Source organism: Rhea pennata, chromosome 26 (assembly GCF_028389875.1).
Source record: "Rhea pennata isolate bPtePen1 chromosome 26, bPtePen1.pri, whole genome shotgun sequence".
In the NCBI taxonomy this organism is placed as follows: Eukaryota; Metazoa; Chordata; class Aves; order Rheiformes; family Rheidae; genus Rhea; species Rhea pennata.
This window is the reverse complement of record NC_084688.1, coordinates 5,919,875-5,947,791: the sequence shown is the minus strand read 5'-3', so window position 1 is coordinate 5,947,791 and position 27,917 is coordinate 5,919,875. Positions and strand designations below refer to the sequence as shown.

At 42.5% G+C, this 27,917-nt stretch overlaps 1 protein-coding gene across 3 annotated transcripts in view; it reads right to left on the bottom strand.

Annotated features, from left to right (window-relative positions):
* NSF (N-ethylmaleimide sensitive factor, vesicle fusing ATPase) overlaps positions 1-24,377 on the bottom strand; it is an 81,199-nt gene extending 56,822 nt beyond the window's left edge. The window contains exons 1-4 of one of the 3 annotated variants that reach the window (XM_062595554.1): positions 24,341-24,377; positions 10,102-10,187; positions 3,282-3,381; positions 1,258-1,297 (exon numbers count right to left, since the gene is read on the bottom strand). In XM_062595554.1, coding sequence (XP_062451538.1) covers positions 1,258-1,297; positions 3,282-3,381; positions 10,102-10,187; positions 24,341-24,352 — 238 coding nt within the window. In that variant the 5' untranslated portion in view covers positions 24,353-24,377. Of the gene's footprint in view, positions 1-1,257; positions 1,298-3,281; positions 3,382-10,101; positions 10,188-10,329; positions 10,404-16,297; positions 16,343-24,340 lie in introns of those variants that run through there. The other 2 variants (XM_062595553.1, XM_062595555.1) reach the window with 2 other exon arrangements.
* Positions 24,378-27,917: the final 3,540 nt, after the last annotated feature.

Genomic DNA, 27,917 nt, shown 5'->3' with positions numbered 1-27,917 from the left:
ATCTTGTTTAAAAGCGGGGAGGTAAATGAGAGCAAAAAGCTATAGACTTCAGCTTTCCTATGCATGGTATGTCCAAGAGATGAGCATCTGACACAATGAGACACCAAGAAAGTATCAATCATGCACCAAACAGATCCAAAAATCAGAGGGTGGAGAATTGACTTAGGGCTCTCAATGGCATTTGTCTATGATACCGGTCTGTGGGTAGCATGTTTAAGTGTAACCTGTATGAGGAGACTTCCTCCGCTTTTTAAGAAGCCCAACTACATCTAGCAGCTGAGTTTTTTAATAGTCTCATAGACTAATTTATATTTCTTACGTTGTGAAGTACCTTTGACCCTTCAACTGGAAAGGCATTTGATTAGTGAAGCAGCTGAACATACAAGAACTACATACAGAGGTTTCAATTCTGCAGCCTCCTGGTCAGGAAACGCCGCAGAGAGCACACAGGGTAAATGTCAACCTCAGCACTGACTGGCCGCAAATACTCATGCCTCCCACATTCCTGTAATAGCGCGGGTTAAAAAGGGGGAAGGCAGGAGAGATAATAAATGAACACGTGCAAACAACAACATTAAGATGACTTTTTACATGAAAAATACACCACTTGATGGAGTGCTTTAACAGGCAAGCAGAAGTGCTTTCCCACACAAGGTGATACCTTCCTATAACGCAACATGTTCGGCACTAAAGACATTCACCAGCATCTTCTGAGACTGTATTCATACAGTGATGATCTGGAGGCATTTTCTTAAACACTTTTCAGTGAAAACATCAGTGCTATTCACAAAGTTCATCATCCCAGCGATCCACAATAGATTTGCTGGCTTTTAACATCCTCTATCATTAAAAGCATTCCATTTTCAATGATCAAAGTTTAGAATGCCAGTAAAATCCTCAATTACAATAGCATTTTTCTGTTAGCTGATGGGTGTTCTCCAAAACCACAAGGATAGACCATTCAAGACACATGTTAAATATCCACATCTGCATGTGAACACTGATGTTCCAAATAGAGCTTTTATATGGATAGATGTCTGAAGATAACAGTCATAACACCTCCACCCAGACCTGTAAATGCTAAGAAACAGGAAGCATTCAGGCAGGAGAGCAACTGTCTTTCACTAACAAGGGCCCTACAGTACCTGAAGAAGGGTTGAGGATATTGAATTTTCCATTTCAGTTTCACTTCAGCCCAGAAACACGGGAATTAGCTTTTATAAACATATGTCACGATCGTGCTGCTGTCTGACTTACCATCTATCTCTTGTCCAATGGAAAGTCCAGCCCATTTCCGCTGCAAAAACAAGACAAGAGCTTCAGAAAGCCTCTTTTTCAGTAGAAATGTCCACTCAAGAGTCAACAGCCTCATTTAGAAAAAAAGGCCCCTCCATCACAAGCTTAAATAGCAAAAACGGCAGAGTAAGATCTTACAAAAATCCCCAAATTGCCAGGAAAAAAGTCAGAATAAAGGAACCATTTGTACAAATAATTCCATTCTCTGACCTCAGGAGGTCATCCTGTTCAACTCCCCACTCAAAGCAGGGCTAACATCAACTTTACATCAGGTTGCTCAAAGTATTGTCATGACACTTCATGTTCAACATCTGATAATTCAGCAATCAATTCTGGAATGACAGGCCACATCTAACGGCAAAGATGGGGGTTATGTTCATTAATGCAGATCTCACAAGACAAAATTCATATCATTGACCACTCCACCATCTCTGTAATAGATGTTGCCATACTGGATGTTTTTTGGCCATTCTGTTCATTTTCTAATCAAGCTCATGGGCTGATCACATAAGATATCATGCAATAGGCAGGAAAGGCTGCTCTGCACTCCACAATCATTTTAAAAGCTTATATGTAAAAACTGATTGTAGGAATTTGTTACAATGTGAAGCAATGTAACTTAAAATAATTAAAAATTTTCTGGAGAACTAGCAAGAACTCTTCCAATTTACTGCCTCCCTTCAAATTCCTTTGCCATCACTGCGCCATCCTTGGTCTTTCATTCTCTGCAGTATATAAACAGCTTTTGGTCTTTAAGGCTAAGAGCAAGGTTATTATAGAATGATGGTAGTAATGATAAGCAATGCAGAACAGAAGTTATTAGAACTCTTGCAATCTAAAATGTCCGCCACATGACTGTCCATGATAACGTGATAGGACTTGATGTAAATATATATTTTGTATAATGCTGGTTGTGGTCAAAGACTTCAGGAAATGCTGGAAATCTAAATCCCAGCATCAAGAACACTTAAATAAAGCATTCACCCACCAGCAAATTTACTCTCATAGTCACATAACTATCCCATAAGCAAACTATCTCAAACCTTAGTAGAAGTATTTCCCAGAGCTGCAATAACTACTGGAATCTACAAAAGTCAACCCTAGATCATGAACTCACCTGCTTTAATCCTGTGATTCAAATATCTTATACTGATAACTGTTTTTCACTTTTGGCATCATAAATCATAACTGGACATATGGCAACGTTCTATTCACCCACTCATCCAGGCAAATTTGAATTTGAACAACATGTCAAAAAGCAAAAACTAGTTCTTGGGCCTAGGCCAAGTCATCTGTTGTAGAAAAAAGTCTTGTGCTTGCAGCATGAAGACTTAGCTTCTAGATCAGTTATTAGCAGGAAAGTATGAAAGCATTAAATCGGTTACCATGATTGTTGCTGTTTTTAATTACGTAACTCACTGTATATGTCAGTTAAAGGCTACATGTTATCAGGTTCATTTTTCTACAATTGCATCAATTCCAACCATCATTTAAAATGAAATAACTTGATTTAATAAATTAAGAACGAGGAGACAAGTTAAACCTATTTTAAGCATTTCACTGCACTTGTTATCTGGAAATACAAGCAATGACTGCACACAATCAATAACATTTCCTGCAGGTCTTTGAAAGAGCAATATAGGAAAGAAACCCCTTTTAAGCCAAGAGAAAATAGAGGACAACAACAACTGACAACAAAACAGGTATTACCCAGGCTTTTCTTTTTAGAAGAGTTTGTTGCTTGTTTTTTAGAAAGGTTAAATTAAATCTTTTATAGTTTATATGAGCTCAAAAAGATCAAAGGAATAAAAGAAAGTTTGCTTCAGCTATAGTACATGTCTCCATGAACTGCTGATGTCAGAATCAATTTTGCAGTATCCTTTACTCAGGCATCTCCCATCAATTAGGATAGTTATCATCAATCCTGATCTCAAAAGAGATTTTGGTTATTCCACAGCAAAACAGTAAGTTAAACCAGACAGTACCTGTGGCAAGCTGAATGCGATGTTGCCAGGAACAACTGAGGAATGGGTTCTCAGCGTGAAAATGTATTTGTGGTTGGGAGAAGTCTTCACAACAACATGTCTAGAAGAGAGAACAGCATTTTACTTCAAAGTAAACCTAGAAGGATTTCAAATTGCTCCCAGTGCTGTAAAAGTTCTAGAGAAACAAGCCAGTTTACATTCTGGCCCTATAACAGGGGGGAAAAAAAGGCTTTAAATCTACACTATGATTCAAGTGAACACCAGTCTTCCACAGGAGTCCACCATCTTCAGCGATGTAACATGATCTCAAAGCTCAGCAATGAGACATTGTACTAATACATGTTATTTAAAACCACCACCTTTATTTCAGGAACTGCATTATAAAAACATGACAGAACCAAATTATAACCAAAAAAGATCAAGGTTGCCATATCTTAAACCAACACCAGCTTCACACCTCAAGCTTCTAACACCGGGGCAACAATGTTTTTATCAAAGTCCAAGTAATTTAACTCACTTGAGATTTTAATATGAAAGAGATGCAACGCCTACAAAAGGATCATAGTATGCTGTTCATAAATTTGGTAATAGAGAAAAAAACGAAAAGAGAAAGAATTCCTGTATGAGAAGCAAGATCACATAAGGCAGTGAGGCCTACCATCCTGTTTGCTAGTGATGAACAGATCCTGTTGAACTTGCAAAGGACCTGAAGAGGGGGAACACAATCAAAACAGAACAGTGCCAATAATCAGAAACAGCCACAACAGTAGCAACTGCATGTGGCTGCCTGTCACACTCAAAAACTATGCTGTAAGGAAAAAAGAGACTCAGAAGCTGCTCAAATTTATCTTAAGGTTACACATGATAGTTCTCGTCATGTGACAGGCAGACTTCTTGTTGGCTTAAGAAAGTAAAATAAAAGAAAGATGGGATTTGTGTGCACCAGTAACAGTGGTGATGGTAGAATCATGTTTGACATCACCTTGCTCTTTGCAACTACCTACAGTTTAACTATCCATATGACATAAGTGGCCACCAATTCATGTGACCTGTGGATCTACCTCTCACCAACTCTCTTTTCCATAGCTCGAAAGTGAGGGCTAGATGAATTACTCTAACAGTCAAAGCCCACACTCCTGGCCATGCTCCCTCCCTTGGAGTGAATGTAATACATGCACATATGCTCAGTATATTTTCATTTGCATATGAACTGTAAATCCAGCACGATCCAAAAGTCGATCTGCTGCATACACATACATTGACTAAAGTGTGTACGCATAATAATTTCAGCAACATGGTTGGAAAGAACATATGGCCCTTTGAGACTAGAGGAAATGTGTGGCTGGCATAACCAGAAAGACTAGACATCACTAGCTTTAGCCCAAACATACAGGAAAACCTTCAAAACTCCTCCAGGAACTGTTAGTGCTTGATGGCACAGCAGGGTAAGAAAGCATTTTAAACATATCGCACAGAGATATATGCTTTCTCTGACAGGCGGACAGGTGATTTAATTCTTCATTTGTTCTGGCCTTAAATCATCCATTAACTGCTTAAGGCCCCAACTGTAGGGATATGTAGCCCTCTTTTTCCATCGCCTGCCCCAGAAACCTGTTCTAAGTGGTTTGTCTCCCTAAACACACTACATGGGGAGATCAAAGCATTTAACGGAAATTTCAAGGCAATCAGAGGAGGTTCGTGAGGACTGGAAAAAATCAAATGTCACTCCTATCTTCAAGAACGAGGATCCAGAGAATTGCAAGCTGGTCAGCCTCACTGCCATCCCTAGGAACGCGAAGGAGCAAATAACCCTGGAAGCCATTTGCAAATATATTTAAGACAAGAAGGTGATCAGGAGCAGTCAGCATGGCTTTACATAGGGGAAAATCATGTCTGTCCAATCTAAGAGCCTTCTACAGTGAAACACGCAGCTAAATGGATGAGGGGAGAGCATTGGATTCTGTTTATCTCAACGTGAGCAAGGTTTTCAACATCGTCTCCCACAACATCCTTACACACAAAACAATGAAATACAGAATAGATAAATAGATAGTGAAGTAGACTGAAAAGTAGCTGAACTGCAAAACATACAGCTGGAGGCCAGATGTTAATTGGTATACCCCAGGTGTCCATACTAGAGCCCATACTGTTTAGCCTCTTCATTAAGGATTTGGATGATGAGACTAAATATCTCAGCAAGTCTGCAGTCAACACAAAACTCAAAGGAATAGCTGATGCACCGGATGATTGTGCTGCCTTTGAGAAGGACCTCAACAGGCTGGAGAGATGAGCAGACAGGAACCTCTTGAGGTTCAACAATGGGAAATGCCAAGTCCTTCACCTGAGGAAGAATAACCCCACACACCATTACCAGCTTGGGGGTCCAACCAGCTGGAAAGGCTTGAAAACTGCCTTGTAAAAAAGAGCTGGGGGGGCCTAGTGGACGCTTAGTTGAATATGATCCAACAACATGCCCTTGTGGCAAAGACAGTCAGCAGTATCCAGAGCTGCATTAAGAGCGTTGCCAGCAGCACGAGGGAGGTGATGCTTCCCCTCTGCTCAGCACTGGTGAGACCACATTTGGAGTGGTGTGTCCAGTTCTGGACTCCCCACTACAAGAAAACACAGACATCCTGGAGTGACTCCAGCAAAGGGCCACAAAGATGATTAAGGGACTGGAGTATCTCTCACATGGGGAGTGTCTAAGAGAGCTGAGACTGTTTAGCCTGGAGCAAAAAGGGTCCAGAGGGATCTTACCACTGTGCATAAACATCTGATGGAGGGCAATAAAGAAGATGGAGCGAGGCTCTTCTGAGTGGTATCCAGTAACAGCACAACAGATAACGAGCACAAATGGAAACACAGGAAATTCCATTTGAACGTAAGAAACCACTGTTTTTTTTTCTTGTGAGAGTGGTTGAACATTTGAATATATCCAAGGGCAGAAACTCCACGACCTCTCTGGACAGTCTGGTCAAAACCTGACCAGACACAGTCCTGAGCAACCTGCTCTAAATGACAATGCCTTGAGCAGGGGAGTGGACTAAATCTCTAGAGGTTCCTTCCAATAGCTACTCCAATCTCAGCTACTCTGTGATTCAGTTTGAAGAACACCTGAAATAACCTGCATGTTTAGTATGTACCATCTACCTCTAACCAGCAGGAAATGCCAGATACCCAGGTTTGCCTGAAATCCCACCTTTTTGAGGGTTAGGGCACCTCTGGAGCCCACAGAAGCTTAAAAAGTGTAATTAACCTCTTCAGGGAGGCAAAGGATTTGGCCCACCCAAAACTGAATGTTGGTCTAAGCACTGTTTCATTTTAAATGTATTATTAGATAAAACACAGAAGCTGTCCTGGGAGCAGGGACTGGAATGAGGAGGTTTACAGCATAGAAAATATCAGCCTGGATAGTTTAAGTTCACATTAATAAACAGTTAACTGGAAAATAAGGTATCATGCTAAAGAGTATTAGGCAAATGTGCCTGTAAGCCTATAAGCTCTGGCTGTGCTACAGGAATATCTCACTGATAAATACATTTCATGACAAGTAATACTCTACTAAAAGCTGTTCACAAGACAGCATAAAATGCAACATTAAAACTTCTTAAGACAGGGACAGGTCCTGAACAGCACACTGAACTCAGCTCAAAACATAAAGTGACTGCAGCTTACACAATTCAAAATCCATGCAGGAAGAAAGGAACTCCACTATTGATGGGTTTCATTTCAAAGAAGCAAAATGCAGGTTTAAAAAAAATTATAAAAGAAACAACAGTATTCACAAAGATTTGGCAGAGAAATTAACAGTATTATACTGGAGTGTATCATTCATCAAAAACACTTCCAGAAGGCCAGAAAGCTAATACAGCCCAGCAGTAGGCCAAGGGATGCCAGCAGAAGGGAGGAAAAAAAAAAAAAAAAAAAAAAGGAAAGGAAAGAAAAAAGAAAGAAAAAAGTTCAGCTTTCTGAAAGAAATCTATAGCCAAATAAGAATGGAAAAGGTCAAATCCTGACAGGTTCTTTGAGAAAAATCTGCAAAAGGCATGTAAGAATAACAGCACATCTCTCTCACAGACAGCAGGAGCAGACAGCTTCCCACAGGCTGCAACTAAGATATTAAGAAAAACATTCAAAATGAAGGCGATGGCAGGAAAAATTAAAACTGCATTGATGTTCACCTGGAATGAGCTTGAGGAGTTCATGGAGACACACGGGGAAGTCTCAACCTCATTAACACTAGCTTCTGCTTATAAATTAATAAAAGGAGCAATGAGTCACCAGCACCAAATATATCCCAAGAACCCTGAAGGATGAAACTACTGATACACTAATTCATGTGTAAAGCCTTGCGTAAAACCATCAACACCAAAATGTAGTGTGATGCTAATTTTTAAAAGAGCTCCAGGCAAGACCCAGGACCCTGACAGCTAGTTAACTCTGCTGACCAGGTTGAGCAAGCCAACAGAAGCTATAACAGGTAATATTGATCTGTTACAATTTTGACATTAGTGAAGAGAGAGCATAGCTTTTGTAAGGGAGAGGATATCTTACACATTTGTGTGAAAGTCCCAATAAGCATTTGAATAATACAGGCATTGATTTCCTTTGTACACCTTTCAGAAACGCATGTGGATTATTCAGCAAAGTTTCTCAGGGGCTCTTCAGATAACTAAACTGCCATGAGATAAGCGGGATGGTCCTCCCATATAAAAGACAGGAATTATCGATCAGTTCTCAGCAGAAAAAGATTGCTCCTCAGATACCCTACCCTGGTTTCCTCCTAGACTGCTGACCCTTTCACTCTATCTGTTTGCTTTCAACATGTTTCTCCTTCCTAAATATTTTGAGAGTCCTCAGGGTAGAAATATGCACAGAGACATAAGACCTTAACACTTAATAAAACAATACTGTGTCTAAAATAATGCACTGCATCCCATGAACTTACTCATCACAAAATTATGACTCATACTTGTCCAACCTGCAGGATACAGAAAAATGAAGCATGAAAAGATCTACAGTGGCATCTTGGGGATAAGTCACTTCACTGATCCAAGGTCAAACTCCCAGCTCCAGGCCAATGCTTTAATGCTTCCATTTGGCACTCAAAGTCCTTTATGTAGTTGTTACCAAAAATCTGCTGTGCATCCAGTCATGGTTAAGGTAGCAGAAGCCAAAACAGCTGACTGCGTGCAACTTACTGCAGCAGATCATAAGGATGGTCTTGCTCAGTATATCTGCAATGCAGCAGAATGACTACATCTTTCAGGAGTAGCTGAATATCGAGATGTTTTTCTGTACTCTAGTCTTGTAATTTGCAAAGCAATTTATAGCATCTGTTCACAGCCAAACATATGCTGCTTTCTTTGTAAGCCCCAATTTCTAGAAATAGGCAGGGCTCTCAGGGAGAATCAGTACAGCCAGAATCATGGCCAGCCTGCTTAACAAGCAAGTCTGAGGATATTGCTTCCTGCACATTTCCATAAATGCAGTGAAAGAGGGTTCTCATTTATAGAGTGAAAGAAAAGCAGTTGGATGCTGCAGGTCTAGAAGCTGGGTCCCTTCAGGACATTCGTATTTCAAGAAATTAACATTTGTAAAATGCAGGAGCTAACGGTTTAGGTAAAACACTCAGTTTGGATCCTTTTTATAAAGCCAATTACTTTGATAAAAATCCATTTGGGGAAAAATATATACATATATATATATATAAAATTGACCAGAACACTTGCCCTGCCCAAGTAGGCACTGTTGCCTACTTCTGGCTGTAAAAGTTTTGCTGTTTTTTTACACTAAAGGTGAGGTTGTGAAATCAGAATTCAGTCAATCACTGCAAGCGGATGGGACAGCTCCCCGCAGCGCAGGAGCTCTCCAGGGTAGCAGCGCAGCAGGCCGACAGCACAAAGCCAGGCAAGTCTTCAAACGCTTCTGCTGCCTTCTTCCCTGCCATTCAGAGACATTCTGTTCTCCATCCTTAGCAAAATTCATCCGGGCCAGGTGTCGTATGCTTAGGTGACCCAAGGCCCTATGCTTATCATTCAAAACCTTTTGTTAAATACTGTTTCCCTTCTTCAGCCTTCTGTCGCATGTGATACATTCTGCTGAAACCAATTATTTCTGTCTACAAGCCACCTTATTATTGCAACAAAGCAAAAAAACTGAGGGTTTTTTTTGTCTGTTTGTATTAAAATAAAATGTGCTTCTGCATAGGCTAGGTTGAAAAATTAATGTGTTCTCTACCTTTCTAACAAAAATAAAACCCAGAATCAGCTTCTATTCATCACACAAAATCGTGATTAGAGTATCCAAATTGTTGTGCTCACTTTCTGGTTGTCTTCACCTATTGGTGTTATGCTGGAAAACAACAAGACAGAGTTTTCACTGAGTCTGCAGAGTATTCCAACATGATGGGGAAGTGAGAAGACGGCCCTAGTAACACAGTTAAATTATAAAAATCTATTTGAAAATAACCCACTAGGTCAAATATTCTAACTAGGTAACAGGAACAAAAAAGAAAGAGCCTGAAGTCCTTCATTAAAATAATTATAAGCTCCAGTTCCCAAGATAGAAATGCATCAAAGAAAAAAAAAAAGAAAAGAAAAGAAAGAAAGAAAATCTATCATTTTAGAGTATATCCAGTTCTGAGAAAGAAGCACACGCAAAGTTTTCATCTCTAAAGATACAGAACTACAAGAATTTTGTTAATTAACCTACTGCATTCACCTTCCCAAATCAGAAATTCCACCTCATTTCCAGCCAAACTTTGAAAACATGTTTTTGCTTTTTTTGGTTAAAAGGTGAAAGAACAGCTTATACTTACTGTCCAGATTGGAAGTCCTTCTCATTCACCACAGCACAGTTGGTTAATGATAGTTCATCTGTGGGACACCTTGCTGCTTGCATAGACTAGGAGAGAGAACGAGAGGGAAGGGAAATTATCAAATAAAACTTGATTTTTCCTTCAGCCTCCAAGTCTTAGAACTTTTTTAGATCCATGAAACACAAACAGGTCTCATCAGTATTGATACACTCTCAGGGCATAGTTTACCTCATTGACAACCTTCTGTCTCCCTTCACGCTTTCTCCAGATGCTTCTAATTGTCAGACATTTGTATCCAAAGATCTCTGTATTTTGTAAGTCTAGATTGGGAAAAAATACCAAAAAATTACCCGGGAAAAAAACTGCAAGACAAGTGTTGCCATCTTGCTGATGGATCCTGACGTTCCCTGTATCCGGCAACATGCTACGATGCCAACACGAGTCATTCACTGCAAGGCATTTCTTTCCAACAACAGTTGGGACTTTCTGAAAGCTGTTAAAGCAAGTGGCCTGGCAACAGACCCATCGTACTACTGCCCTGGGTAACTCTGCCTCGCATTGCTGTGCTGAATTAGAGACAGACCACACGGAGAGAAAAGGGTCAAATAAAGATGTTACCTTTCTTCCCTCTTCCCTCACACAATAGCGTAAATAACAGACTTCAACAGAATATTTCTGTGCCAGTCTGAAGTTGTACTCAGAAAACTGAAATTTGAGCACATAATCTTTCCTATGTTATAGGAGACTAGATCATTATGGATCAGCAAATAGACAAGAAAATTAAGTTCAACAGTCAATTTTATCCTATCACTCTCAAAAAAAATTACTGAAACAAAGTAGTCTTTAAAAAGAAAGAAAAATCAGTGTCTTTATCATTGGAGTGTTGAAGATTTGACAGAAAAGCAGCTTTGGAGTCAAAGGAGCAGTCCTATTTCAAGAATATCTGTTCAGATTTTTCCTCTGCTGTCAGCAGCTAAAATAACTAAACACCAACACTCAGCCTAGGCCGCCCCTCTCCTCATTACAAGGGAGCACCCAGCATAAAGCAGCGAAAGCCTCAGGAATTACAGAGGAGGGATATGGAAGAGAAAAACCTCAGCCTTCTACATGGGCTCAAAATGCCTCTAGAAGAGGAAAAAAGAATGGAAAAGGTGAAATGTTTCTATCGCCAGCGGTAAACTGAACAAGTTTAATTCAGAGAAAAACTAAACGTGAACCCTGGGGATGCTATTTTCAGAGTCAAAGCATAACTATTTTATTTGTCAGATACAGATTTGCAGCCACGGTAACAGCAATAGGTTGACACTGACTGAGAGTTTCCAGCGATCAATTCAAAATGTATTTTATCAAGACACCCCAAAATCCCAGCAACAAGAGGAAGAAAAGCACTGATCCTAACATACACATCTGGATAATTTCCCATGAGTAACATCCTTTTCAATCTTTTTCCCCCTATCCCTTTAGGCTATTTGAGAAAAGAATCAGAAAATTCAACCCTACATAGATTTAAGCACGTGTGCTCTACAACTTTTTATGCATTAATGTAATTTTTACTAGAATACTTACTATTTAGAGAAAGACTAATACATAATTTTACTGAATGATTGAATTAAGCCAGCTGCCCTTCACAAGTCTGCCAACAGAAAAGGATGCTGTTCTGCAGCCTTGAAAGTTTTAACTATTTGCATCTGAAGTGTAAGTAGAGACTTAAATATTTCCATCATAAAAAATCATGGACTTCACTAGGCTTCCGAAAAATATTAGTTGTCTTTTCAGGCTTTTGGCATTCAATTAAAAAAAATATATATATATATTTCTTTATATATATATATATATAAAGAAAAAAGCATTCACCATGTCACCATGTTAGAATTTTTCCTTTCAGTCATTATGGGACTATTTTCTAAAAGAGCACATCCTGCTAAACGCATTAGATGAGATATTTCTGGAGAAAATTCTGTCCACAGGACCCATGGATTAAAGGTTTTTACAGCACCAGTCCTCGAATGCATTTTTAATCCTCGCTGACAAACTGCTACCTACATGTAGTAGGAAGCACCTGGCAAAAGTTACCATTCTACGTCAGCGCTGGTCCACATTCGGGAATGTACGAGTTTTGCTTTAAGGAAAGGCATAAATATAAAGGAATGCACTTCAAATCCAGCACAAAGTGTTCCTTCTGCGAGTTCTTCAACGTGATATCTGTGTGGGGAAATGTCCTTGTTTCTGCAGCTGTATCAGTACAGATTGTGCTAGCCATCCCGTAGCCCATACAGCGCCTTCTCCTGCTGGGGCTTTTGGCAGAAGCCCATTTTTCTCTTAGCAATATCCAACATTTCAGCTCCCAGCTCTCAAATATATGCCTTCCCTAAGTTTTAAGGCCATTTTTAAAGCCTCAATGCATTATCAGTGTACAGAAATGTTTTTAAAAGAATACAGCTCGCACAAAGAAAGGATGTCATTCGATGTCAAGCAGGTTTTTGCGAGTGTACAGGGACAATTTGGGAAAACACAGTCAGGTAAAAGATGATACTTTAGGTAGGAAGCGCCCAGAGATGAAGGAGGAACACACTGTTCTAGTGAACTACAGGCAACCTGCAGCAGAGAGGAACGTTTACTCTTACCTTCCCTCTCTCCAGTGCTCATATCCCCAGCACTGCTGCTCACAGGATACAAGCATGTCTATCAGCTGAGCTGTCACAGTGAGGATGGTGGTGTTGGCTGCTCCTGGGTAAGTTTTCAGGCATAAATGCAGTAGTCTAGTACTGTAACATGAACCACTGGAGTCTAAAGGCCTGTCACTGGCCAGGGTGACAGTACTACCAAGCTCAAAGTGGTCTTGCACTTTGGGTTCCAGCTCGCCAGGTCACCAGCACAAGGACTCTGAAGCCTGCAACCTCTTTCCACTCTGTCATCCAACACTCCCATTTCCTACCCTTGCACACCAAATGTCAGGAAAGAGAGGAAGCAAAAGCCTCAAGAGTATTTCAAAGAAAGCTTCAGGTATGTGTACACAAGCTAATTTTGAGCTAGCTAGTAGGTTACTGCTAGCAACTAGTCAAGGCAACTAAAAGCTCCGCTCTATCAAGCCACTAGAGCAGATCCTGCAGCTGACAGTAAATGCCACCTGCTTCAGTCACACTGCTGCCAGCACCAGTTTAAAGGTGACCTATGTGCATCTTCAGAGGTTGCAGTTAGTGGTATGCCCACAACGTAGACCTGTTAGGCTTAAGAGAGCAAAAGAAGTCTTCATTGCCTCCAGTTGGTGTACCGGTATTGTACAAGAAGGAGATGCCAGGGACAGCCAACTCGAAGGGAGGAGATGCCACATCTAAGGCAGTCCTGCATTTCTAAAGTATCTTCAGCTAAAGGCATTCATCAACTATCTACTGTCATGCAGCACCTGTTATTAAATCCTTGTCTACACAGAAGTCTACTCCAATATTCCTTCTGTTCACCAAGAGAAAAATGAGAGCGCATGATGCAGTGAGAGATCTCATGCTGTAAGACAAACGAAGGACCTCACCTTCGGATTTACGACAAAGCAGTAACAGTCCTCTACTACCGAGCTGATGCTAAATATGAAAACCCAATAGCAGTAGGCTCAATCACACTGTTATAGTTCACTTTTACAAGGCATCTTTTAGTTACCCCAAAGAATAGCTTCATAACAGAAATAAATACCATAATGTCCGATCTTTCAGAAACATTCAGAGTTGCATGGATTCCAGTTTCCCTCTCCTGAAAAAAACGAAACTGAACTATCCTTGCATTTGGAAGATCTCAATTGCTTTGACACAGAAGACTATGCTAAGTTATTCAGGTATTTTCATACATATATAAAAAACATCTTTTCTCTTTCTGGATTTCAAGATAAGTATCCTAAGCATCAGCAAAGCACTGCCGTTTTGAACAAGGCTGGGGAGAGAACGAACAATAAAACCTCTGGAATATTCCATATAACAGAAGTATATGTGAGTATATAGTATAAAAAAATATGGTTAATATTTGTGAATTGTGAAGACTGATGATAGAAGAAGTTAAAGGAAAACATGTTTCCCATTACTCAGACTCCGCAGGAGATACGTTGGTGGCACATAATAGAAGTGCACTACTACCTGTCAGTTGTTACTGAATAAAAGAGCTAAAATATCAAATGCTTAGGCAAAGATGCTCCTCATTTGACACAGGAGAGCTTAACTCATTTAATTTCCTAATCCTACTGAAGAGATTAGGAAGCAGCTTTCAAAGCAGAGGCAGGTTTTGTTCTCTGCACTGTTCCTTGTATATGACAAATACTGTTAAAGCTTTACATAGTTAAAATTTTTTCTTATGTAATATGCATACACACATATATAAATACATGTTCCTGTAGATATATGCGTGTGTGTGTGTGTGTATAGACAGACAGATAGACAGATTTCTGTTATGCAGTTGTTGGCAAACAACTGTTCAGAAACATGACACACAACTCTGGGTATTAGAAACTGAAGTTTCCTCTGTAAACCCCACAGTCAACTGTATAGGAGTGGGGATCACCATCTCAAGAGATATCCAACCTCTACTATAACAGCTGTTAGGCACCAAAATACCTTTGAGTCTCCAGTCCAGAGAAGAGGGCAACAAAGAATCTGTGGACGAGTTGTCATAGGGAAGAAAAATTAGTCCTTATTTACTAGAGATTCAGCAGACGCCCACCTGCCTTGTGTTTTCTTTGGTAGCACAGCTGACTCAGGCAAAGGTGCTATAAGTCAGATGCTCATTCACCACTAGAAGTCTGCAAATAATAGTTTATCAAATTTTAAAAGGAAGAAGAATTTTGCCACTAGAGGAGACCTGAAGAGTAACTGAGAGGATGCTATGTAGACCCTACAACGTTATCCAAAAATACAGTCCTGACGCAAAACAGACATGCCTGAAGCTTTGCCTGATATAGCTCGTACTAGAAGACCCAATGGATCAAGTGCAAAATATCTGAAAAAAAGAACAGAGAGGAGATGAATATTAAAACCACAGATGTCCACAGCTTGCTGCACAGACCTAGAAATATTAGCACCTAGAAAGACGAGTTGAAGCAGAGCTGGGTCAGTAATAGCCTGGGAGGAGATAAACCAGCACAGAAAAGCCCAAAGAGGATTATGGCTACTTTCTCTTTAAATAGGCACATGTACCATGAAGCTAAATAGGAGAGAGGAAAAAAAACACTGAGCTAAAGGATAAAATATAAAGGACAGGTATAAAATAATAGCAACATTATCACAGCTAAGTTTCGACTAGCAGTTAAGAAAGGGTTCCTAACCAACAGAGGAAGCCAGCACTGTGCTAGCCTCTCTAGTGGGAAACAATACAGACAAAAATCAAAATTCCTTTAAAGATGGTGTTCCGTAAGATTATGAAAGAGATGGTACATGGTGCCTACAACAGGGAAATGACTCAGCAACAGCAGATGTCCTAATTTCTCTGTTTCTAAAATTTAAATAAATAAATAAATAAATGTTCCAAAGAAGTTACTAGTCTGCAAAAAGGTTTTTCTGGACACGTGGGAAAAAAAATTCTAATAAAACTTGAGGAGCTCGGCAGTGCTGCTTGTGCAAGAAAAGGCCGAGCACCCACAAATAACTTTTCAGAAATAACAATCTTGGCAAAACAGGTTTCCTCTTCAAATCTATGATCATTCAGAGCCTTGCTGAGCCCAGCAGGTTAAGCACAGTCCCCCAGGACAAGCAACCTGGAGTGTCTGCTCAGGACCGCCCTTTCCATCTGCTCCACTCGTCCTTCTGGATTACTTTGCTAGAAGCTTTTATTCTGATTTGGAAGTAGTTGCGTTCTCTATACATAACAAGATCATGAACATCAATTCTTTTCTCCTGTTAAAAGGGGAATGCTTGCATTAGGAAAGTTAAAAGTCTCAGGATTAATATTCAGAATTCTTGCTAAGCCCCAAGGTGCTTTGAGTAAGCCAACACCCAGATGGCCTCAATACAGACTCCAGAGAAGAACAGTGGATGAGATGCACACCTCCTTCCCACTGCCCCCGAGCGTGAAGCTTCCACTGGTACGAATCACCTCCCTGTGCTTTCTAAAGCAATCAAGGAGGCACCAAGGTGAATGTGGCTACTCCATGTATATGCCAGCTATCGGCCAACGCAGAGGCTGAAGCAGCTTACAGCACAGGAGAGGGAAAAGGTCACCTCACCACTATCTGAACCATCCCAGGCTGGAAACAGACTGCAGAACGTTCTTCTTCTCATTGATTCGTACCTGCAGCACAACAGTGGCTTTCACTTTCTCATCTGATAACAAACATAGTGATCAACATAAAGCAAATAGTGATCAACATAAAGCAAACCAGATCAAGCCTAATTGTTAACAGGAGTTAGCAACAGTTAGTTAAAGCCAACTAGCTTTCAAGGGCAATTCATTATACATGATATATGCTGAAGTTCACCACATTTTTCATTATCTTTAGCTAACAGCAGGACGTGTTCTCCCTGCATGGGCCTGGGCAGTGATCTAGACATTACTTCCACCTTAGCAAGTGAAAGCCATTTTATTATGACAGAAGTGCCTGTCTTAGCTATCAGAGCATATAGGTTTTTACAGGGTGGTAGCTGCTGCTTATGCTTTGTCTGCAAAGTTCACAGTCCAATGAATTCAGTTCTACAATAGGAGTTTTGCAACTTTACTGCTATTTTACCTTGAGCTGTTAAGGACAAGTATGTCAACTTGGGGATTTGGTTGCACTACTTCCATTATTTTTTGATGTCAGCAGAAACACAATTTACAATTCCAAGACTTAACTCAAGCAATTCTAACTCAAATTCAATCAGATTTCTTTCTGAGCTAAAGAATAGCTGGTTTAATTTACCACCTAGTCATTGCTAGATTTCTTGTTAACAATTACAATGAGTAAAATAAGTACATCCTCAAGTAAGGAATGCTGGAAGAGTAAGACAACAGCCAATTTCAAATGGCCAGAACTTCATATAAGTGCAAGCAAGGTCCGCTCATAAAACCAAGGTAGTATCACTGACTAAAAGGTTCATCTGATACAAAAGCCCAGAAGAATTAAGTGTGTTAAAGGAGAAATTCTATGAGCCACCAACATAGCGTCTATGATCTAATTAAATGGCTTGTTCTGTCCAGCAAAGATGCCCTTCTCCATACTTCTTTATAATATTGTCAGTAAAGTGATGCCTGCAAGTATACCTGTACTGCTGTGCCATATAATCAGAAAGCTGTTTCCTGGCAGTTTAACATGAACATCAACCCTACATTCCAGTTAAGCAATAACAGCCCAGAATACATGCATTTGTAATTAACACATTATTTTTGGAGTTGATGTTACCTCTGATTTCTTCTGCAAGGCAGGAAAACCTACAATTTAATTGCAGGGAACTGTGATTTATCATGTTTCATCTCAGCCTCTTTTAAAAAGCCTGAACAGAACAAAACACTGCATAACCTTATCTAAGATTCCAGCCTACGATGCGAGTCATAGGATTTTGACACAATAGCTGTCAGGACACCTACTGGATACAAATTTCTTCCCATTTATTTAGAAAAGTTACCCAACAGCAATAGGACAAGAGCTAAAATACTGCCTTAAGCTTGGAATATGCCTTGTCAAAGCCTGAGATGCTGCTATGCCACAACAGTAACGGACCATATCTAGTACTAACTTCCCCAGGACACTGACTACTGTGCTAAACGCTACCTAGTTAAAAGCAGCTTGTATTTAAGATCTACTACCTTGCAGGTTTCATAGAAAAAGCACATAACTTGCTACAGCTTTATGGTATAACTTACTCAAGTAATTTTAACAGAGGGTCCCTTCTTTATTTGCATCCCAGGGGACTGGAGAGAAGCGATACATCTTTTTATGCCTCAAATATTTGACCTTTCTGAACTGAGCAGCTCACATTCATACATAGCAAAGAACATACCAGTGCTGGGGCAGGGCAAGACAGCATCTGAAGCTGTCAGCCTTCATATAACAAGCAGTGGTATCCATTGGCCCAAATTGAGAGTAACGGGAGACTGTGCTTTTCCATTAATCTTAGTGGCAAAATTCCTTGCTTATATTTTTTTTCTGTTCATAGATCTTCTCCAACACAACTCTCCAACTCCTGAAAGTTAAGCTATTCACAAAAATCAAGTCTCTGCCAGAGAACATCTCCCCTTTGAGGCAGTGTCCAGATAGATACGCCTAGCAAATGACTGCATCGTGTAGAGACTACACTCTCCACCTTCTCCCTCAAAAGATACTTCAGTTATCAAGATCATTACCATTACCATTCTTCAGTGGTAAGCTGCCAGTCAGCACACCAGGACTTCCCAAAGTTTGTCCCCTCTCTCATGCTATTATGTGTATTTGGTCAGTATCTGTGTAATCCCATATGGATCAGAAAAGGATCAAGGCCTGCCATAGGACATCTGTTTTTGAGTTCTCAGGCTTTTTGTATCACTTCAGGTGAAGAAAGGAATCAAAGATAATTTTATGGCCATGGAAAACCATGTCCTGCCTGATGGGCAATATAGCAAAAACTGAATACCTGTTTTCTATAGGATGGTTTTCTCTGAACTTGGACAGAGCTGGTGTTATGACAGCACAAACTTACTCCAAATTTCCAACTAGTTCATCTCCTAATCAACAGGATCTTCTACTCCCGCACAGCCTCTGTGCTCTAGGGTACAGGACGTAGAGGATAGGAACGGAGACTGTACTGCTGTGCTATAGAAATTCACACTTTAAATGATCCTCCAAAGGAGTATTTGAATTTTACAGACGTCTCCTAGTACCTGGCCAGAGAAGGCAAGTCTTTAACACAGGGAAGTCATTCTGTCCTGCCCATGGGGAGAAAAGAGGTGAGAGATATCAGCACCCCCAAATCAGAGATGGGAGAGGCAGTGCTGACATCTCCCTATTGCATTGTCCTTCTAGATATAAGCATTGGAAACACACAGTTTCTGCAACACCATGCGAAGCACGTGTCCATTTTTAAGACAATGTAAGATTCAATGTTGACTAGTTAAGCTAAATATTAACAGAGTAAGATCGAGAAAAGCATCTCTGGTACCAGCACACGCAGTAGCTGAACAGCCACAAATAGTGTCTTCACACTTCCTGCCAAATCAAGAAACCATCCCGAGAAGGAGGAGAGAAATGGACCACTTCTGTGATACCTAACTGTGCTTTTCTAACATACAGGTTAACATACACCTGCTCTCCCTCACATACCTAACACAAAAATCAATTCTTGCTGCATTCCTTATGCTAAGAGGAGACAATTGACCTCTGGGGGTTCCTCAGGGCTGGCACACAGAGGACCACGATGTGACTCATAACCCACTCCTTGGTTATACACTGCAGACCTACACTTTGAGAAAAGACCCAGAACAGCTAAAGAGGTCCCTTAAAGCCTCTCTCTCTCTCTGCTCTCCCTCTTGCTCTTCTGCAGCTAGTTTTGAAGGAAAAGGAAGAGCAATAAACCTGGCCAACTGACGAGATAAACAGGCCTCATGAAAACAAGCCTTTTTGCACCATATTCTCCAGCTTCCCTATCCCTCTCACTGAAGGAGACTAGTCTGCTTGGAAGTGCTGTGGCTCTTCATTTCAGCGCCAGCAGAGGTGTTCCTGACACTTGACGGTAAAGTTTCAGACTTTCAGACACCACACTCAGAATTCACTACACTAAAAGCATTTAAAATTAAAAAAGAACCTTAGGTTACTCTTATAAGTAAAACACTCCAGTAAACATTTTTTGCAGGCACAGAAGACATTAACTGGCAAAGATTTCCAGGATACATCTCTTCAGCAACATCTTGCTTGCATGGAGATTCACCAAGAATCCAATTCAACTGGGAATCACAGAACATTTATGCTTTTAAAGACCTTGTTTGCAAAGGTCACTCTCAACACTGAGTGTTCTTAAAGTGGGACAGTTCTGTTGGTAGTAGGTAATAAACTTTAACTCAGTTAAAATTTACTAAAATTAACTGGCTTCAAATAAAACTATTTCTGCTGTGGCACCTGTAATAACAAATTAATCAAAGATGACAAAGTCAGATATCCCACACCTAAGAGAAAGGCAAAATTTAAATAATCACATGGCTGTCAAAATTTTACCCTGAATAATCTCAAATGGGTTTTTGCAAAAGCAGAAGTCCTATAAGAAGTATACAAGTATATTGGGGGCGATTTCACAAGACAGGTGCATAGCTGCAGAAGTGATCTCAGATTCAGAGATTCAGATTTAGAATTCTCTCCCACTCCCAGAAAGGACTGCCAAAAAATTATTTCTCTGTATTACATGTTAGGAAATACTGGAAAAGGTAAGTGATGATAGAAGGACAGTATAAGAAAGGAGAAAGTTGATTCATAAATGTGTTGCTAGTTGCCTGATGACACCTGCATCTATGAAGACTGACTCCTTACGAAGGCAGAAACAGGGAGAAATCAGACTTTATAGCTTTACAAATGAACATAAAAACCACCCTTGAATTATTGCAAAGCTTCTACCAGAATGCAAGCAGTACAAGGAAGAGAGCGTGTGCTAGTCCAGCAATGTCTTCAGCATCACGTAGCACAGAGGGAGACAATCTGCCTCTCACACCAATTTCCGCAACTGTTACAGTCTTTCCATTTGACACTTCATTTCAACAGATGTCTATACTACATCTTCTGTTCAAGCCACAGGCTCTTCCAGAGGAGTTATGGCACAGTTCTGCAAGGTAAACTAACATCTACTAGAAATCAAGTGAAATCAAAATCATTTCTAATTATATAGATAGGAATCCCTTCTGCAAAGGGAAAAGGCTAATGCTTCCTGCCACTGTGCCATGGAATTCCCCTCTTCTCTTACCTGCTAATGCTTTATTTAATGAGTCTCAACTAGAAAATAAAATAAAATAAAATAAAATAAAACAAAACAAAATAGTTGGGCTACACAAGTTACAGCTATTGTATAATTTTAAAATTCCTTAAAAAGAAGCACCAGTCTTGGACAGGGGATGCCCACCAGCTTCCACTCTATCAAATCAACATTCAGCATGCATAATTTCCCCTTTGAAGATTTCCTGCCAACTTAGAAGAGTAAAACTGCAACCATAAAGCCCTATTTCATTTCCTACACCATTCAGCTACATAGCTCTTCACCCTAGTGCAGACAGAAGCGGAAATGTAGCTCATTCTGGATCAACAGCTTGACACTGGCTGGAACAAAGGCAGTGATGCCTCTAAATGTGCCACAAACTAAGACCTCACCTGGCCTTTCTACATTCCTTTGAGGACCAGTTCCTAATGGGGTTCAAACAAGCTAGTTACAGAGAGCCCCCAGTCCAGACTTCCAAAAGTCCAGGCACAGTGCAAGGAGACTGCAACTCAATTACAGACGCAGCTAGACAGGCTTACACCATTCCTTCTTCTGCTGCAAAGTGACTAATGTCTTGGCAAGCCTTGATGCTCTGTTTAGTGTACCTACTGTTTACCATGCACAGAGGGAGATACGGAACAAATTGTATCAGAATCAGCCATTATTTCTTATAGTCATGAGCTGTTTCTCCTGTAAACTTCAATCACTGTTAATCACAGTCTCTCCCTTGCGACTGAGGAAAGTCAGTGCAATTAAGGGAGCAGAGTAACATAGCTGGAACAGCACTGGACAATTAATAATATTGGACCTAGCATTTCTCTAATTTATTTTAAAATATTACTAGAAGTTTAAAGATTATGTCTCTCTTCTACTCCAGGAAAGCCATTAATTTATCTCTGTAAAAAGCACTCATATACAAATCAAATCACATAGGTCTAATAAAAGAGACTGAGCTGTAAAGTTCATTGTAGGACATTTTTTCAGGCCACAAGTAGTCACTGAAGCTTACTCTACACACTCTCTAGGTTTAAGCATTCTTAAAATGCTGAAAAGAGAACATCATCAGTGTTCCAGTATTAGACTCACCTGTTGTATCTAGAGATATCACACACCTCCATCCGCCTACCCACTATTCCTTATATATACAGACAAAGATCACAATACAGACAAGGATCACAGTGTCACAACAGAAACGTATGCTGTTGCTTGTTTGCAATGACCTCCACATCCTTTTCAGAGTCAGTGCTATCCCACATGCAAGCTGGAGGCAGCAGACAGCTTGCTTATTAATTTACGTTAGCAACATTTGGCATAATGCATGACTGGACCAAGCTCACAAAGTGATGTAAAACACTCTTGCTTAAGAACTCTCAGCATTAAATAATCTGATAATTCTGCAACTTAAGCAATTATATATTTGTAGATAATTCATAAAACACTTGACAATGAATGAACTTGACAACAACTAAGCATCATTGCACTTCGCTTGCCGGATTACGTGGGAATTAAGCACCTACCATTCTTCGAAATTGAAAAGTCCAGAAACAGCTCACAGTAGCAGGAAAAAGTTCAGACAGATGTTTCTCCCACCTTCTCACATCCTCAGCCACCACCTCCAGCTTCTCACACCATTCACTAGGCCTTTTCAGCACACTGAGGCAAGTGAAAACTAACTTTCAAACTCCCTAGGTAGTTCTCTGCCAACCTAGAATGCTGAAAGGGCTTAGCGCAAGTCCAGGTGAGCAAGGCAACAGGGGCAAGACCATGGCAGACAGATCAGTTTAGGTCAGAGGGAGCCACAGTTTCAGGATGACGTTCATTACAGTCAAGATGAACTTACCACTAATGAAAGCACTGAGACCTTTCAATTACAGAAAGCTGGAAAAAATAGTCAAAAAAGCAAGATTTCTCCTGGCTCAACTGGTTGAACCAGCTTAGCAAAGGGTAAGGTGAAGAAGAAAGGTGCAAGAGAGAAAGTGAGACCACTAGGAGCAGACAGAAGAAAAGCTCTTAAAAGAGACAGGCAGCATGACACGCAATTCCTTTGCCCAATTAATCAACAGCATCTCAGAGGTGGCACTCCACCAGGTCTCTCCACCCGTGACGCATAGCTATCACTGGGCCAAATTTCTCACCACCACTCTAACCTCCATGCTATCTCTGGCAATAGACCATTGCACCATCCACCACTGTATCTACCAGACACACAGCAGAACATGACACACCATGACAAAACCTATTCTCCAAGATCTTAATCACTGCATTGCTTTGGCCAAGGCAGAAGATTTCATCCTGAAGCAGAGTAATGAACAATTTGACTTTCACAAGCAGGCTGGCAAAGCAGGACTGAGCTCAGAGCAAAGAGAAGCAGCAATCTTAGCTGCAAGTCGCAGCACTTTAAGATCGAACCTAAGAAAAGAGGATATATGAGATGCCAGAAAAAAGGTGATTTGACAATGAGATTGTTCCTTTACAATTTTAAAGTCTTTAGGCCACTTGCAGGTTTTATCTAAGCAGTTAGTAATAAGGGATTTTTTAAAACATATGAGCAGGATAGAACACTGCAAAGTCCTTAACGTGTGTTTTAATGCAACACTGCTCAGACTGGCACCACAGCAGGGCTATAAACTGCTATTTTCTGCCTTCTCCTAGTCTTTAAAAGGATGTTGCTTGGCGGTTGCCCACAGGGCTGAGAGTCACCAGGGGTTCATGGTGCTCCCCAGCCTCTACACTCCTGCCCCACACCACCAGGGGGTCACCAAGCCACACAGTACTCTTAGGAGACCCCCAAATCCTGCTCCATACCACCAAGGGGTCACCCCAGCCTCACAGCACCCCTAGGAGACCCTAAAATCCTGCCCCACAACACCAAGGGGTCACGAAGCCACACAGCACCCCTAGGAGACCCCCAAATCCTGCCCCATACCACCAAGGGGTCACTCCAGCCTCACAGCACCCCTAGGAGACCCTAAAATCCTGCCCCACACCACCAAGGGGTCACTCCAGCCTCACAGCACCCCTAGGAGACCCTAAAATCCTGCCCCACACCACCAAGGGGTCACCGTAGCTTCACAGCACCCCTAGGAGACCCTAAAATCCTGCCCCACACCACCAAGGGGTCACTTCAGCCTCACAGCACCCCTAGGAGACCCTAAAATCCTGCCCCACACCCCCAGGGGTGCCGGCACGAGGAGCCACCGAGCCGCAGGACAGAGGCGGTAACGCCGGCGCCCAGCGCGGAGGGGACGAACGGGAGGACAGAGCGGAGCTGGCAGCACCGGGCCGCCAGGAACCGAGGCGGCGGGAGGGAAGAAGCGGCGGAAAAGAACCCCCCCCCTTCCCCTTTCCCCCTCCCCGCCACTTACCCGCCCCGCCATCTTGCCGCTGCGTCCAGCCCGCAGCGCCGCCTCTCCGCCGCAGCGCCGGCCCCGCCCCGCGGCCGCCAGGGGGCGGCGCAGCGCAGGCGCCGCGGGAGCGGCAGCGGCGCGGGGAGCTTTGGCCACCGCGGTGCCCTGGGAGCGGCGGCGAAGTGCGGCCCAGGGCGGTTTCCTCTCGGTGAGGGCGATCACCTTGAGGCACTAACCCGAGCGGGTAGCTCGAATAAAGGCCTTGTTCCCTAGCAGACCATGCTAGCAGCTTGCTTTAGCGCGATATCTCCCGCAGCGAAAGCACTGCATGTTAATGGCTGCAAGATGCTGCTAAAGAGACTCAGAGCGAAACGCGATTTATAATAAGCACTCGGGAGGGCGGAGATGGTCATGAAGTCAGAGAAAGGGGAAAGGAAAGGTCTAAAGAGTGCCTGGAGGTGGGGATAAATATAGAACAGCGGTTCTTGCCAAGAGGCTAGACCTTAGCCTCTGATCTGGGAGATGTTGCCTGCTAATGTGAGGGGAATGTGCTGCCCAGCGTCTGCTACCGAACGTGTGCTGCCTCCATTTACATCCTTGTTTCCTCAAAAAAAAAATCCCATAGGAATTGGGCAAAACCCAACAAATTTAACAAATACAACGTTTACAGGTGGCCAGGCAGTAATGATGGTCTAGCATACTGTCTGCCAGTAAATACGTTTTGTCCATTCAAACAACTTTTCCCGACAGAAAAAGCTCTGTACAAAGCACAGTGCTGGTTTAAGCCTGAAGAAGTGATCTATTAACATCACGTCATTTGCTTTCAGGAAGCAATTTAAAAAAATGTGGGTCCATTCTTGGAGTGGTATTGGGACAAGCTTCCTTGGAAAAAGTAACATTTAAATAATCCTACAGAAACAAGTTTCCCCATTTTTTTCCTCACATCAGGCTCGTTTTGTCCAAGAGATCTTGAACACTCCCCTGAATATCACATGCAGCCTATGGCACTGCCTTGTGCCTTTTTTGCACAACCATGAACTACAGGGAGAAAAGCAAGTAAGTTTAGACTCAAAACAAATGTAAATGAGGAAGGGGTGAAAGGTTTCAATATCTTCCTCTCCCTGTCTCATTTATTACCTTGTAAGCATCTCAATCTTACTGACTGGACAAGTAGAGTAATATCAAAATTACATTTGAGGAGTCTGATTTCCTCCAGGAAGAGAAATTGGGGGGGGGGGGGAAGGGGAAGACGCTTTACAGTGTAACAAATTTCAGTATCCAGACGCACACTGAGCTCCCTCCAGGGCTGGGGAGAAGCCAGACACGCCCCCCCTTGAACACCTCAGCGCAGGGCGAGCCAAGGGGCCAAGACAGGCACAGCCTGGAGGAAGCTCAGGGCTAGGGGCTCTCGGCAGGGCAGAGCCCCAAAAAAGCCGCCGCCGCCTCCCAGGGCGGCCCCAAGCACCAGACCCGCGCTGCTGCCTCAGGGCAGCCCCAAACGTCCCGGCACAGCGCGCGGCCCCACTCACACTCGCACCTGCCTCGGCCCCGCCCCGCAGCACCGGCGGGATTGGCCGTTCCGTCCGAGGAGCGCAGCCATTGGCAGACGCTTCCAGATACCGCCCGTCCATTAGCCGAGGGGGCGGAGCGCTCTGCTTTCGAGCCATGCTGGCAGCGCTGGGGGAGGGGCTCTGCTTTTTACGTCACGGGCGCGTGACCGGAGGCGCCGCCGGGATTGGTCGAGAGGCTCGCTCCGGGGGCGGGGCGCTATGAGGAGCTGAGGCAACCGCGCGGGGGAGAGGCATGGGGTGGAGCGGCGGTGCTGGGGGTCGGGGCGGCCCCGGCGGAGAGCAAGGCCATAAATTGGCCTCAGCAGAGCTACAGCGTGTGTGAACAGAGCTCTGCCTCGGCTGGGCGGTCGGGCCAGGCGGAATAGACAGGGCTGGGCACCCAGCTGCATGGCTGGGGTCAAGCTTTAGCCTCCACGAGAAGGGGTGGCTGGAGGGGCGGCATCCGCCTGAGGCGATGCACTGGCCTGTGGCTCGCCTGGCCTAACGGCCTGCGAGAGCTTAGTGGGCACGGGCCTGCTCTGCCTGCAGCAGGGCTGGCACCAGCACTGGGACAGGTCAGGCAGGGCTGTGGTGGCCATGTTTCGAGAGCCACCAGTGTTGGAAATCCCTCTCCTCTCTAGGCACCTGCACTGGCCTCCTGGGCAGGGAGTTTGAAACAGCTTTCAGTCAGGAGTTTCTACAGTCCTTTGGGAATAGGAGGGACTTCAGATCTGTCAAGCTGCTCCTAATATGAAGTGCTGCATATGGAAACTGTTCAGTTCTTTAAATGGGGTGTTGTGGCATCCTCCAACAGCACATCCAATGGCTTTCCTTTTTTCTTAAGCAGCTTTTCGTTCCAATAGTATCTGACTTAAACTAACGGCATCTTGTTGTCGTGCTTTGGTTTGTGCTAAAAATTATAACTTTGTGCAAATCTTAAAGCCAGATATTGGGACCTCAGAGTTGCTGCTCTTTTAGGTCTCTCAACACATGTCAAAGCCTGGCATTAACTTCATTCTTTGGTAGAGCTTGCAGCTTCCAGTTGCTAGACCTTAGCTCGTGATGTGGCTGTCATCTGCCCACACAGTTCTTTTACAGGGAGCTGGCACAGTTTGGTCCCATTTGAGCACTGAATCTTTGTAGCCAGACTTACAGATATGGATCTGTATGTAGTACTCCAGGAATTTGGTGAAATAGTGTTTCACTTTTAAGAACAGCTCGTGTTGGATAAACTGTCTCATACTGAGAAATGAAAATAGCTTGTTTACAGAGCTGCATCCCCCATGCAGTGTTCTGTGAGAGAATGAAATTCCAGTGATGGTCTTCTGTCTTGACTTTGCTTTGAAAGAGGAGGATGGCGAATTGTTGGACTCCAAAGTAAGATTCAATACTGTCCAAAGCTGACCTCAACAGGTTAGAAATCAGTTCTCAAGCAAGTTTTAGTGCATTAGCTGTTACTTTAACTTCCTGTGCTGGACTTTGACAACATAAGAAAATACTAATATTGATATTGAGCAGAGATTCTCAACCTGTATCTCTTCCTCAACAGAAATCACTGCAACAGGAAATATCTTTGAGAAGCAGCTAAGCATTGTAATCCACTTACCCATCAGCTTACTGCTGGGCAGTGCCTGCTGGTGAGGTTTTGCCTTCTGGCTTATCTTAGGCAAGAAACAGGTTGTGTTTCTGAAATGCAAATACCAGATTTGGCTGAAACAGCATGTTCCTCTGCAGTTGGCAATAGGCTGCCTGGCCTGGAGGGTCCTCCCTGAAGGGATTGGGTATCATGCTGCTGCACCTCCTGTCAGTGAACGCTAGCTAAACAGTATTACCAGGAGGCATTTTCTCACCACTTCACAGATCTCCCTACCAGTTGGCCTTGAGCTAATACAGCATTTCCTTAAAGAGACTCCCATGGGAAGTAAACACAGGAAATATAACCTCTGAATCTTTAGGTAAATACTGGGTCCTACTACGGACTATTCAACACCTTATATCCTACCTGTAATGAAATCTTACAATGCTTAAGACCCTGGGTAAGTCCA